The sequence below is a fragment of the Drosophila novamexicana genome, unplaced genomic scaffold, assembly GCF_003285875.2.
Source record: "Drosophila novamexicana strain 15010-1031.04,08,12 unplaced genomic scaffold, DnovRS2.1 tig00000009-arrow-pilon, whole genome shotgun sequence".
NCBI lineage: Eukaryota > Metazoa > Arthropoda > Insecta > Diptera > Drosophilidae > Drosophila > Drosophila novamexicana.
The window spans coordinates 3,717,501-3,730,568 of NW_020824766.1; the positions used below are offsets into that span (position 1 = coordinate 3,717,501).

Here is a 13,068-nt window from a genome sequence, read left to right on the forward strand (position 1 = left end):
TAAAACTTAATCTAAAAGTTAATATAAATGTATTAACCATATTTCGATGAGAAACCTTTATTTATTAAATACAGTTGGTCGACGAACAAATACCCTTTCAAAGCATTATGTAGTTAGTCGACCAGCAAATACCCTTTGAAAACCTAATCTAAGTGTGATATATGTATTAACCACATTTCGATGAGAAACCTTTATGAATTTAATAGAGTTAGTTTACCAACGAATACCCGTTAAAAGCATTATCTAAGTGGGATAACTTTACGAATTGAATGTAGTTAGTCCACTAGCAAATACCCTGTAAAAACATAATCTAAGTGTGACATATATGTACTAACCACATTTCGATGAGAAATCGTTATTAATTAAATACAGTTGATCGACGAACAAATACCCTTATCTAGTTAGTGAATACCCTGTAATAACTTAATCTAAGCTGTAGCGTATGTAATTTGTAATAACAGTATTCCCATGTGATAATTTAACGAATTCAATTCAATTTCTCGACCATCAAATATCGTGTAAAACAGAATTTAAGCTTTAATAACCAGTTCCCCATGAGTAACCTTAACAAATTGAATTCAATTTTACGATTATTAAATACCCTATAAATACAAAACCTAAAACCACATTTTCTTGGGACAACTTTACGAATTGATAGTCGACTTGCAATGTGTATGTCATTTCTAATAAACACACTCCCATTGGATGCCCGTACGAATCGAACGCAGGCGGCTAGCAAATACCCTGTAATAACTTAGCCTATGCTGTAGCAAATGTTATTTATAATTAACCATTCCCATGAAACAGCCCTAGCAGTAAAATGCGATTTGTCGACCAACGAATAACCTGTAAGGCTGTTTACCTTAATAGCTTATGAGTTTTTAATAAGGACTTTTAATACTGACACGAACATAAAATACCCAATTAAAAGCACTCATATAAAACAAGTGTTAATACCCCAACAATATCTATCGGTACAGGAAAATGGAAGCCACAATATGCCATAAAATTACTGCAATATAAATGAAAAGCTGTGCCATTTTCTAAAAGCACTCAAACTGCCAACAAAAAAGTAAATGTCATTCGGATTCGCTGAATCAACCTCAGGAGAGGTTGAAAAAAAAACGAAGGCAGCCAGGAAAACGACCTCGAACCAAAGAAAACGCGTGGGTTGCTGATTGCATGAATCGACAGGGTAGATATCAGCCTAAAAATATGCTTAATGGTCAAAATATTCTGAAGTTAGTTGCACAATAGAACTCAGTTTTAGCAGAGAATCACTCCCAAATGTGATTGATTTTATATATTGTTTCTACATATATACACTGGCAAGCGAAGCCAATTGTGTGGTATTATCAGAGAACACAAAATGGGCCAAAACGCTGCCCAGCTGCCACATCCTATTCAAGGCTGACAAGGGTGAAAGCGTTTGTCTGTCTGCGACGTAAAAGGATGTACTCGAACAGACATTAAAATGATTTTCCAGGAAAGGTTTCACAAAAAATAACTTCAATTAGCGGAGTGCCATGGCCTTGTACATGGCCAAATGATTCGAAATAGTCCTAATTTGTATCGTGTTTATTACCTTATATGAAATGTGTACAATTTGCGGCCCTAATCGGCTTTACTCTGTCATCTGAGCTAATTGGCACACACCTGGCGGTAGTCCGACACAATTCCACTGAATCAGCACATTTATATTGCATAACAACAAGATAGCCCGAAGGATCAACATTTCCGGGAATTTCACCTTACAAGCTTGAAGAGACAATGAAAATTGTAAGATGTAAATTAGTTTCACTTGCCTATTGCAAGGAAAATCAAATTAAAGCAATTTATTTCCATTATACGTTACGTGTTTAAATTAGTTATGAATTACAAGCGTAAGACAATTAAAAGCCAGTTCTAGGCCAGAACCAGTTGTGAATTATAAGCATTATTCAGAGAATTCTCTTCTGACTGGCCTTAATAATAGTCATATTCAGTATATATCAATAGAAATAGTTCATTGGCATAATATTATTATATATATTGATATGTAGGTTGACGACTTACCGATATTAACTATGCCATGATTGGTTAGCTCCCAGCATGACTGTAAGCGTAATATGCTCAAACTGTGACTTTGCTTTGGTGAGAAGTAGCCCAGGGCAGCGTCTGTGACATGGTAAGCCTGTAATTCAATTAAATATGAGCACATGTTTCGCCGCACATTTTCCACACTTGCCTGAAGCGAGAACTCGTATAGGGATGGCAGCAGCTGGGCAACCGCGCCCACCGCCTCGTCCGCAATGTTGATGCAGTCCGCCAGTGACAAGGACACAATTCGCGGCGTCAGGCAGGCCCAGAGGCCCGCTTCGGTGACCTCATTGCAGCCGGCCAGCTCAAGTTCAAACAGACTCTGCAATTGTCATTTTATTTACAAACTCATTCTACATTTTCCTTTATCACATTGTGTTTATTCTTTGTGTAACATTTTAATTAAAAACAAGTTTGTTAATTCATATATGAAAAGGGGGCGGAGGTAGCAAACTTATAAGGGAAATGTTTCCTAGTATTCAGTTATGCTTTAGTAAAAACACTCGTAAAGAAGGGCAAATTAAAATTTCCGTGAAAGGCTCCATTGAGCCCATCTGATGAAATACATATAAAGTCTAATGAGGGATTTTATAGGAATTTTTAATGAAAAACTTTTACGCTTAATAGATGTTATCGTTCTGCGATTAAAATAAAATTTCAGGAATTAAGAATATATTTTTGTAAAAGTAAGGCAAGTTTGCAAAAAACAAAACTCATTCCAAAAATTGCTTATTCAAATGCTTACAAGTCTTTCTTCAATTTGAATTTATCACAAATTTAAATTTATGTTCAAATCAAAAACCTACAACAAAATAAAGTACAGTTTTCCATGCGACTTGCAGCTAGGAGCTGTTTAAGAAGAAAGTCAAAATTACTGATTCAAATATAAAATATATAAATAGTTATATAATAAAAGTCGATGTATTTGGTTTGTGAATTTCTTGAAATTCATTCAACCTTTGACCTTTACAAGAGCAAAAAATGTCAAGCAAAAGATTTCACAATAGGTCGAGTAATAGTCGTTCGACCCACATTGCGTGCCAGACAATATGTCGCGGGGCTTTCATCTGACTAGTCACAATTTTGTATTTTATTATTGTTGTGGCCCAAAGTTGGGTACGTTTCTTGGCGACCCTCGAGAACTTTTGCTCATAAGCGCTGAGGCAAAAAACAAAAACCCAGCAACAAAACATGTCAAATCAAAGCAGAATACCAATAAAGTCGCTTAGCAAGCGGAAACATGACGCAAACGCATCAGGAAAATGGGAAATGGAATATGGAAAAGCAAGAAATAGACGCTTGACGGCATACAAGAGCGGGAGAATCACAAACTTTTATCGCTAACTACATCAACAATTAGAGGACATAATGTAAGTTGTTTTTGTGCAAACAAAACGTATATCCAGAAATTTGCAAATATCAAATGTCAGATGCAAATATGGAAAATAATGTCGCTAAAGCTTTATCATTAATTTTTTCCAATCAACTTACTCTTCAGTCTGTCCTAATACTAATGCTTACCCTTATACTATTTCTTCCGCAAGTTATATACCTCCTCTAATTATTTCACACTCCTCTCTCCTATTCGCTATAAACTCTTTAAAGTCTTCATACTCTCCTGGGCCGGACAATATTCCTAGTTGTCTTCTCAAGGAGTGTAGTTCTTCCCTTCTTTATCCATTGCTAAAGCTTTTTAATCTATCCCTTGAAACTTCTGTCTTTCCATCTCTTTGGAAAGAATCTTATATCATTCCTCTTCACAAGAAAGGTGGGAAGTCTGATATACAAAATTACAGGGGCATTGCAAAACTGTCCGCTATTCCTAAATTATTTGAAAAAATAATCACTTCGAATTTGCAGCATTTCTGCAAATCAGTTGTTTCCCCTGTTCAACACGGATTCGTAAAGAATCGGTCAACTACGACCAATCTGCTTGAGTTTACTTCCTTGGTAAACGATGCTTTCCTTTCGAAAATGCAAACTGATGTCATTTACACTGACTTCAGTAAGGCGTTTGACTCTGTGCACCATGACATTTTACTTTTTAAACTTGACCGAATAGGTTTCCCCCTGTCTCTTCTGCTTTGGATTAATTCTTATTTAAAAGGTAGGACCCAAAGAGTAATGCTGAGGCTGACTACCTCTAAACGGGTTCACGTTACTTCTGGTGTTCCTCAAGGTAGTCATCTTGGACCTTTACTCTTTACCCTTTTTATAAATGATCTCCCCTCTGTCATATCACATGCCCGTGTACTCATGTATGCGGACGATGTCAAACTTTTTCTATCATACACTAATCCCCTACATCATTCTCGTCTACAAGACGATTTGAACGCTATGCAACTATGGTGTTCGGCCAATCAATTGCATCTAAACTGTTCAAAGTGTATGTTTATGACTTTTAATCGTACTACACCTTATCTTGTCAGTTATACAATCGACAATATCCCTTTGCAACGTATACTAACAGTTAAGGATCTAGGCGTAATTTTTGATTCTAAACTCTGTTTCAATCTTCACATAGATACCATCGTTAATGAGGCAAAAGGTGTACTTGGATTCATTAAACGATGGTCTAAAGAGTTTAACGATCCTTTTATAACAAAACTTCTGTACATCTCTCTTGTTCGCCCTATCCTTGAATACTGCTCTTGCATTTGGTCTCCACAGTATAACAACAGCCAGGATCGTATTGAATCTGTTCAGAAGCAATTTCTGCTTTTTGCCTTACGAGGTTTAAATTGGGACCCTAATCTTCGGTTGCCATCCTACTCCAGCAGACTGCTTCTTCTCAACCTTCCGTCGTTAACCAACCGTAGGACAATTCTCGGTGTTGTCCTTCTACATAAGTTGATTATTGGCGACATAGATTCTCCTTTTCTGCTAGGGCGTCTTCAATTCTCTGTTCCGGCTAGACCAACCAGAAATTATCGCCCCTTTTTACTATCTACGTGCACAACAGACTACGCTATGCACAATCCTTTTCGCGTGCTATGTAAAAATTATAATAGTTTGCATCACGTTTTCTCTACCGAACTGTCTCTACCCCTAATAAAATCGTTGCTTTCAGGATACCTTCGGGAAGTCGCTGACCATTCCCAGCTATGAGCAGGGGCATAGCTTGCCGGACAGGCTGAAAAATTTTCCCCCACCGGGTCGGTGATTTCCCATTACTTTTCTCTCTGTCCTATCTACTTAACACTCTTTATCTAACTTACATTGCTTTACTTTATTAACAATTCTTCTTACTTTCATTTTTCCTATTTATTGTATTTTCTTTATTAATATAGAAAATTAAGATTATTTTAATGCTACTTGAAAACACTTTTTTCCTACTTACAACCTTCTGCTTAGATGTAGGCTCTAATAGCGTCACTGACAAAATTAGCTGTGAAAAGGGGCACAGCTGGCCGGTCTGGCAAATAAAACACCTCCATCGGTCGGTGATGCTATTTAGAAAATTGTATCCTTTAACTAGGCTTTTAGCATAAAATTCTATTGTATATTCTATTGAATAATGAGGAAGACACTCGTTTTGTCGACCATTAATAAATAAATAAATAAATAAAAAAAAAAATTAGAAAGGGAATCATTTGTGGAGATAAAATTTCAGTAATAATAAATTTTTATAAATATTCTTATAAGAACTAGGCTATTTGTATGAGCATAGTTGAGGTTATTATTGTGTATTCAGCCAGTCTATTTATATTAATAATTATTATAACAATAACGATAATGATAATGATGATCGTAATGATAATGATAATGATAATGATAATGATAATGATAATGATAATGATAATGATAATGATAATGATAATGATAATGATAATGATAATGATAATGATAATGATAATGATAATGATAATGATAATGATAATTATAATGATAATGATAATGATAATGATAATGATAATGATAATGATAATGATAATGATAATGATAATGATAATGATAATGATAATGATAATGATAATGATAATGATAATGATAATGATAATGATAATGATAATGATAATGATAATGATAATGATAATGATAATGATAATGATAATGGTAATGAAATTGATAATGATAATGATAATGATAATGAAAATGATAATTATAATGATAGGGATAATATTTATATTGATAATAAAAAATAAAAATAATTATACCAACGTTAATAATATATGTTTTATCTACACATTCATGGAGCTTCTTAAATGAATTTAGAGGACAATTGGAAAAGATTTCATTAAGAGTATTTGTAGCTAGCGATAAACTAAACATTAAAAAATCTTTCTGGCATAGTTTCCACAATTATTTATATAGATAGTGTAAGCTGAAAACATGCCCATTAAAATGCATATCTACCAAACTTATAGCATAATAAGTATATATAATATACAAATAGCCTGTAATTAGATTGGAGCTAATTGGAGCCCTCTGCTCGCTGCAAGCTTTGGAAATGACTTCATTGTTAATGGCAAATGGTCTGAGTCTTTACAACATTTGGGTTTTTTTTTTTTGCTTTATGGCCAGTGAATAGCGTATTCCCAGCTGGTTGGCAACACACGTATCCAGGGTAACTTTTTTACATGTCAGCCACAAAATCAATATCGCCACCGGCAAGAACAACAACGCGCCACAATGGCAGCAAGTAGTTAAGGTTATGAATAAACTGATGTTAGTTACATCCCATTTATATTGCCCAATTGCAATAGTGCTTAGATTTCGGGATGTCACATGTTTTTTGCGTGTCTCATCAAGTAGCGTAGGCTATTTGTGTATGCGTCTAGCTTTGAAAATACTTTCTCACGGTCTCGACGCCTTAACTGGTTGAGAATTGTAATGCGCCAGGCATGGAAAAAACAGCTTACCCGAATTTTAGCGAATAAATATGTATACTAGATACGTAGCTTAACTAACCAGATTGCCCCTCAATATTATGCAAATACTTTTGTGCCAGACTCAGACTGAATATCTGGCAAAAGCGTGACATCCTTTATGGGTCAGCAGGGTTCAACAACGGGCTCGAAAGCGCAACTTTACTGTTAGCAATGCGGAAATAACGTATACGCCGAGTGTACGCTAAAGGCAATTACGTTCTTAGGGCCCATTAAATGTGTATGCATTGGGAAATGCTGTCGCATTTCCGTCGCATTTTCGCACACACACACACGCACACACATGTCAAATGAAAGGGACTTGTTAATGGAAAAGGAAAGCTTGTTGACGACTTAAGGAGACACAGATGCATTAAGCGCATTGCGCTCCCTTGCCAAGGTCAAATTCGCTATAAATTTCTGGTGCTTGCGACTGTCAACTGTTACAGCACTGTGCGTGCCATTCTTGTTGACATTTCCAGCGGCAACAATTTGCAATCAGTCGGCATTAGGAATCAAGCCACAACCACACACGCACACACACACACACACAGACTGAGATCCAACTAGGCCCATGAACATGACATGCATTCACATTGAATTAACTCCGACATTGCAGATTGACACGCAGTCAACCGACTGACACAGCCACAAATATGAGCAGAGGACGGAACAGGGGCGAGGCTAGTGGGCGAAAGGGAAACAGAGCTGAAAGGGAATCCAACTTGGCCACAACTAGTTCACCAACATTATCCACTTTACTCATGTGCGTCTAACACACCCCCACCCCCGCCCATTCCCACTCCCACTCTATCTCTCTCTCTCTCTGCTCATCGTGAGCTCCTCCTTGTGAGCTTTGGATTGACCCATGAAACGAAATAGACGTGTTCCATGGAACTGGGAACAAGTTTTTGGTATTGTCAGCAGCTGAGCGTAGCAATTAGGCCTACTAATTGGTTTTGGCCAATGAACAATGAACTTAGACTTTGGTAGCATCTTCTAATTACAGTTACGATTACTTCTAACAATCGACATGTACAAATATTACTACCATAAAGGTTTCCAAATAGCAGTAAACGGTTATATATGTGCAGAAACATAAATCTGGTTTTAAATGTGGCGGCAAGTATTCCATATAGATCAACATAGTCACTTCTAAATAACTAGAAAACAAGGATCTGGATACGTTAATGTGAAGCCCGTAATTGCTGAGCTTAGTTAAGATATCTCGAAGAACAGCAATTATTTTCGACATTTTCGATTCTATTCTAAAAAACATAAAATAATGTAAATCGAAGTGAAATTTTATGATATTACTGATCCAGCATATATATTATACTGATACATATGTATTAACCGAACTGAACCGAATAAGCACATATTTATACACATATATATCGAATATTTAATAAGATTGCGCACGCATCGCATAAAAGTTTCATCATGCCCATCACACTCATTATAGTTATATACTCATTATAGTTATATATATATTATTTATTCGTTTCGACAAATTAGCTCAACGAATTATTTCGGCAAATTAAATACAATTTTTGTGGCGCTGCTTTGAAGTGATTTGCGCTTGAAATTGATCGCATCAATTCGTTATGAGATTAAAGGGCAGAACCATAGAAATTATCACACGATTTTCATCTGCAACCCCCCCCCCCCCCCCCCCCCCCTCCTTTCCATACCCTCCACACTATGACACACTTTTCCGCTCAACACGTTTCATTAAAATAAGATCGAGAATTGTTTTCACTTGCCGGGCAGGAATTTCGTTGAGTTTATTTTTGTTTACGCCGTGTGCCGTGTGACTGACCACCGTCAACTTGACGGGTCTGTCTCCCTCTCTCTCTCTCCCTCTCTCTCTGTCTGTTTGAGAGCTCTAGCGAGCCGCCCACGGTCATGGGAATCCGCTGAAGATTCACAATTTGACTGACACAAATGACAGCGCGCGATGATAAATACGCAAGATTCTATTCAACCTATATAGCGCTTATATAGCTCTATAAGTGCAGATATTTTTAAAGAGAAGTATCTAAATATACATACATGATATTCAAGCATATAATTAGTTATTCATGAAGAAAAGCGTTAAAAGCTTAAGAAATAACCCATCAACAATTTGGCATGTTCTCATGCCATGATTTAAAATTTGATATAAGTTCAGGATAGAGCCCAGCAAATATGGTTGGAAGTACAAAGTAATAGGTAAGATTATAATAAAGCGAGAAAGAAGGGCTATCTTCGGCACGCCGAAGATCTAATACCCTTGCAGACCCAACCTTTTCATAATGCTCATATCGGTTCGCCCGTATCTAAGAAGCACAGGGAAAATAGTTAATGCCGAGTATGGTTAAGATATTTTAAAAAACAAAAAGTTTTCATTGCAAGAACCTACTTTTCGACCGATCGTTCCTATGGCAGCTATATGATATAGTGGTCCGATTCAGCTGGTTTTGACATATGTGCTGCATGCAACAGAAAGAGGGACTTCTGAAAAGCTTCATGACAAAAGCCTTAAAACTGAGAGACTAGTTCGCATAGAAACAGACAGACTGGCAGACGGGCAGACGGACATGACTATATCGAGTCGGCTGTTGATGCTGATCAAGAATATATAAGATGTCTCCTTCTAAGCGCTACACATGTCACGACAAAATTATAATACCCTCTGCAAGGGTATCAAAATGGGTATAATAATAAAAGCAAACAATCATCTTTCATATTTGGTCGATTCTTTGAGTAGTTCGATGTTGAAAAGTGTTGAAAAAGGAAATATGCCATAAAGAAGGTGAATTTTAAACAGATTCTGTGGGATGCACATGCTCCATGGACTCGAAGATGCTTGCAATATGCAATATGCAACTCACCTGCAAGTGATCCAAAAGCGTTTCCAGGCCACGATCACTGATCGAGGAGCAGCGCAGGCTTAGCGAATGGACATGTTTGGAGGCGAGCGGAAAGGAGTGCACTACGTCGAGGGCATCCTCATCGGAGGCGCCGACCAGGCCGAGCGCATGGAAGCCGCGCCGAATGAGCGAAGTGTAAAGCTTGCCCCGATCACAGGCGGGCATCTGGCGCAGTTCGCGGCATTGCAGTGTCGGCAACAGGCCGGACCAGTAGCGAGGGCTGCGGTACAGTATGTCCCGCCACTTGATGCACACCTGGGCGAGCACGCGTCTCTCGTACGGCGAGAAGTACTGGAAAAAGCGATTGAGGAAGCGATCGTCGAGCAGCAGGGCATCGATGCTTTGGATGTGCGGCGGGTGCGGCGGGTGCTTGTGCAGGATTAGCGCGGATTGGTTAACAGCTGCGGCCAGCTGGTTGGATTGCGCCGAGCCGGGCACCGACTGCGCAGCGACAACAACAACACCGTACGGATGATGCAGATGCGGATTGGGCAGCTGTTTGCGCATCTGAAGCGGAGTCCCACCGCCGCCAGCGGTGGCCTTTTGTGCCGCAACCATGCCCATCGTACTGAAGGTGGGCGAACCGGGCGCCGGAATTGTGATGTTCATCTGCTTGGCAATCGATTTGACCGTCGGCGTTGGCGGTGCACCCAGCGGCGGCATGCCGCCGGGCGGCGCGGGCACACCACCACCCGCCATGACCATATGATGATTCGAGTTGATCAACGTGGAGCCGGCCATTGCCTGCAGCTGCTGCTGTTGCTGCTGCTGCTGCTGCTGCTGCATCAGATGCGCGGGATTGTGGGTTGTGGGATTGACGTTGACAGACGCCAACTGCTGCGCCTGCGGTTGCGCTCCGGACAAGGAGATGAGCGTGGCGCTGGGCGTAGAACTCTGGCTACCTCGCGACGGCTTGTCGGGCGTTTGCGGATTGATCACTGTGCCGGCTACGCCGGAGGTTGAGCTGTTGCTATTGGAGTTGGGGTTAGAGTTTGAGTTGGAGCTGGAGTTGGAGTTGGAGTTGGAGTTTGAGTTGCCGCCGCCGCAGAGCGCATTTGTAACGCGCTCCATTACTGAGGTCTTGCCGCTGGACGAGGTGGCACTGGACGTCGAATTGGAGGAGGCACTGTCGCTGCCGCTGCTGCTGCCATGGTGATGTTTTGAGCGTAATCCCAGGCCGTTGATGCGTTTCGATAGTTCCGCGGAGGCTCTCTCGACCACGCCCTGCGCCGAGATCGATGACATCGTATGCTGAAACAAATGCACTTTGTCTCGCTCGCTCGCACGCACGCACGCTCACGCACGCACACACGCACACAATGGGCACGTTTCTTCAAGCTCAACACGCACGCTCTTCTGCTCGCTCCTCTATACAAGGCGCAGCTGCAACATGTTTGAGCGTTGACCTTGTTTCGACTTGCTCGACCGCTCTCACGCTCAATCTGCAAGCAAAGAAGAAGTAAAAGAGCTGTTATGCAGTTTACAGTTAGATCTGTGTGTGTGTTTTTTTAAAGGACCCTGCGGAGCAAATCTAACGAACGAACGCAAAGCAAAATGCAAATCAGCGCAAATTTATGTTTCTTTGCTGTTGTTGTCGTTGTTTCTGTTATTGTTGTTGTTGTGGTCGTTGTTGTCGTTGTTGCTTCCATTGCACGCCATCCGCCATTGCCCATATCCTATTCATCATTCCCCCTTCGTTCATTCGCCCATTCGGCATTTTGTGATTTGTTGTGGCTGTGCAAAAAGGCAGCTGATATAGAACTATGCCAAGGTAATTGGACAACAACGAACGGTTTTAAAAAGGGCGTTTCAGGTTCTTTGAACTATGACAGGGTGGTCCGAAATAAAGAGAACCATAGCAGTTATTCAACAACTATAGAAAAGCTATAAAACTTTTCAAGCACATTAAAGACGAATTGAGGTCTGACAACTTCCACATTTTGCACACATTCAGAACCATTTCCAATTTTAATTTATGCCCTACATGTCAAGTAATTGCATCTCTATCCCCACCAGCGGATTTATTAATATTTAGCCAAGGACATTATTCCATCCATTCAATTAGCCAAATGGCAACAACTGGCGACACAAACAATATTTTTCAAATGCACGAACAGGTAGCACAATTTGAGCCAAGGACAGCAAAAGAATTTCCAGCAAACGTTTAAATATGCCTGAACATTTTTTGCACTAAAAAATGCAAGCACTTTTAATTGATAGCAATTTTTGTAATAGTATTTGACATTTATTTATAAGAAATATTGTTTTAGATTTTGAAAACTGCCGAATGCAAGTGGGTCAATTGAATTTGTAAAAATCGCATAGGAAGGCGATTGAAAATAGAGAGAAAAGAGACCAAATATTCTTGGCTTCCCTCTCTCTCTCTCTCTTTCACTTACATCTCTAACAATTATTTTACCTCTCTTGCATTTAAATAACGTCATTTCACACGAACTTTAATATTTTAAACAAAATATTAACGAAAAAAATCAAAACTTTGTCAGACCCAATTCAAATCGAATCGCCCATGAAATTATCTCAAAAGGGCGCTACGATTGTAAAGAACAGTGTTTCTTTTGTCGAATTTTGATCAGCGTATCCTAGAGATCCGATATAATATGTGTGTTAATGTTCGCCAGGTCTGAGATTGTCTGAGATTGTGTGTGAGTTAATTTACAAAGTTAATTTTTACTGTTGAATTTTCCTACTTGGTAGGTCGGCGGTTCTGAATCTTTTCAGAAAGAACACTTTATGAAAGGACTAAAAAACGTATGCACATGCAAAAGCTTACAATCGTGTCAAGTAAGGATGTGTGTGGGTGTGTGTGTGGCGGGTGTGCGGCAATTTAAGAACTTAACCTGCTTTCAATCTGAGGCAAATGGGGTTATTAAAAGGCGCTGGCAGGCGTATAGGTTTGAGCATAATGCTCATTAGTAGAACAAAGGATCTGGGCATGAAAGACAATTTAATTGCCATAAATACGCGTCCTTTTATGTTTCGCTTTCGCTTCCGGACCTCGGTCTGAAGGTGAGCGTCATCATCGTCATCGCTCTTGACTTGGCTCAAGCGGCTAAATCTTTGCGTTTGCCTTATCGCAGTCCTTCCGCCCGTGAACCACACAATGGGGCACGAGCACAAAACAAAGGCCATCGCAGCCAGGGGCGATATGTAGGCGCCTTTCCGCCTAGATGTAGCATTGTTTCCTT

The 13,068-nt window shown here is 39.5% G+C and overlaps 1 protein-coding gene across 7 annotated transcripts in view; it reads right to left on the reverse strand.

Moving 5' to 3' along the window:
- LOC115765833 (F-box/LRR-repeat protein 16) overlaps window positions 1–13,068 on the reverse strand; it is a 40,318-nt gene that overhangs the window by 19,613 nt on the left and 7,637 nt on the right. For 4 of the 7 annotated variants that reach the window (XM_030709559.1, XM_030709588.1, XM_030709605.1 and 1 more), the window contains 3 exons: window positions 9,824–11,304; window positions 2,228–2,401; window positions 2,056–2,173 (listed from right to left, as the gene is read on the reverse strand). In XM_030709559.1, the coding sequence (XP_030565419.1) occupies window positions 2,056–2,173; window positions 2,228–2,401; window positions 9,824–11,107 (1,576 nt within the window). In that variant the 5' untranslated portion in view covers window positions 11,108–11,304. Of the gene's footprint in view, window positions 1–2,055; window positions 2,174–2,227; window positions 2,402–9,823; window positions 11,305–11,846; window positions 12,062–12,261; window positions 12,478–13,068 lie in introns of those variants that run through there. The other 3 variants (XM_030709572.1, XM_030709596.1, XM_030709568.1) reach the window with 3 other exon arrangements.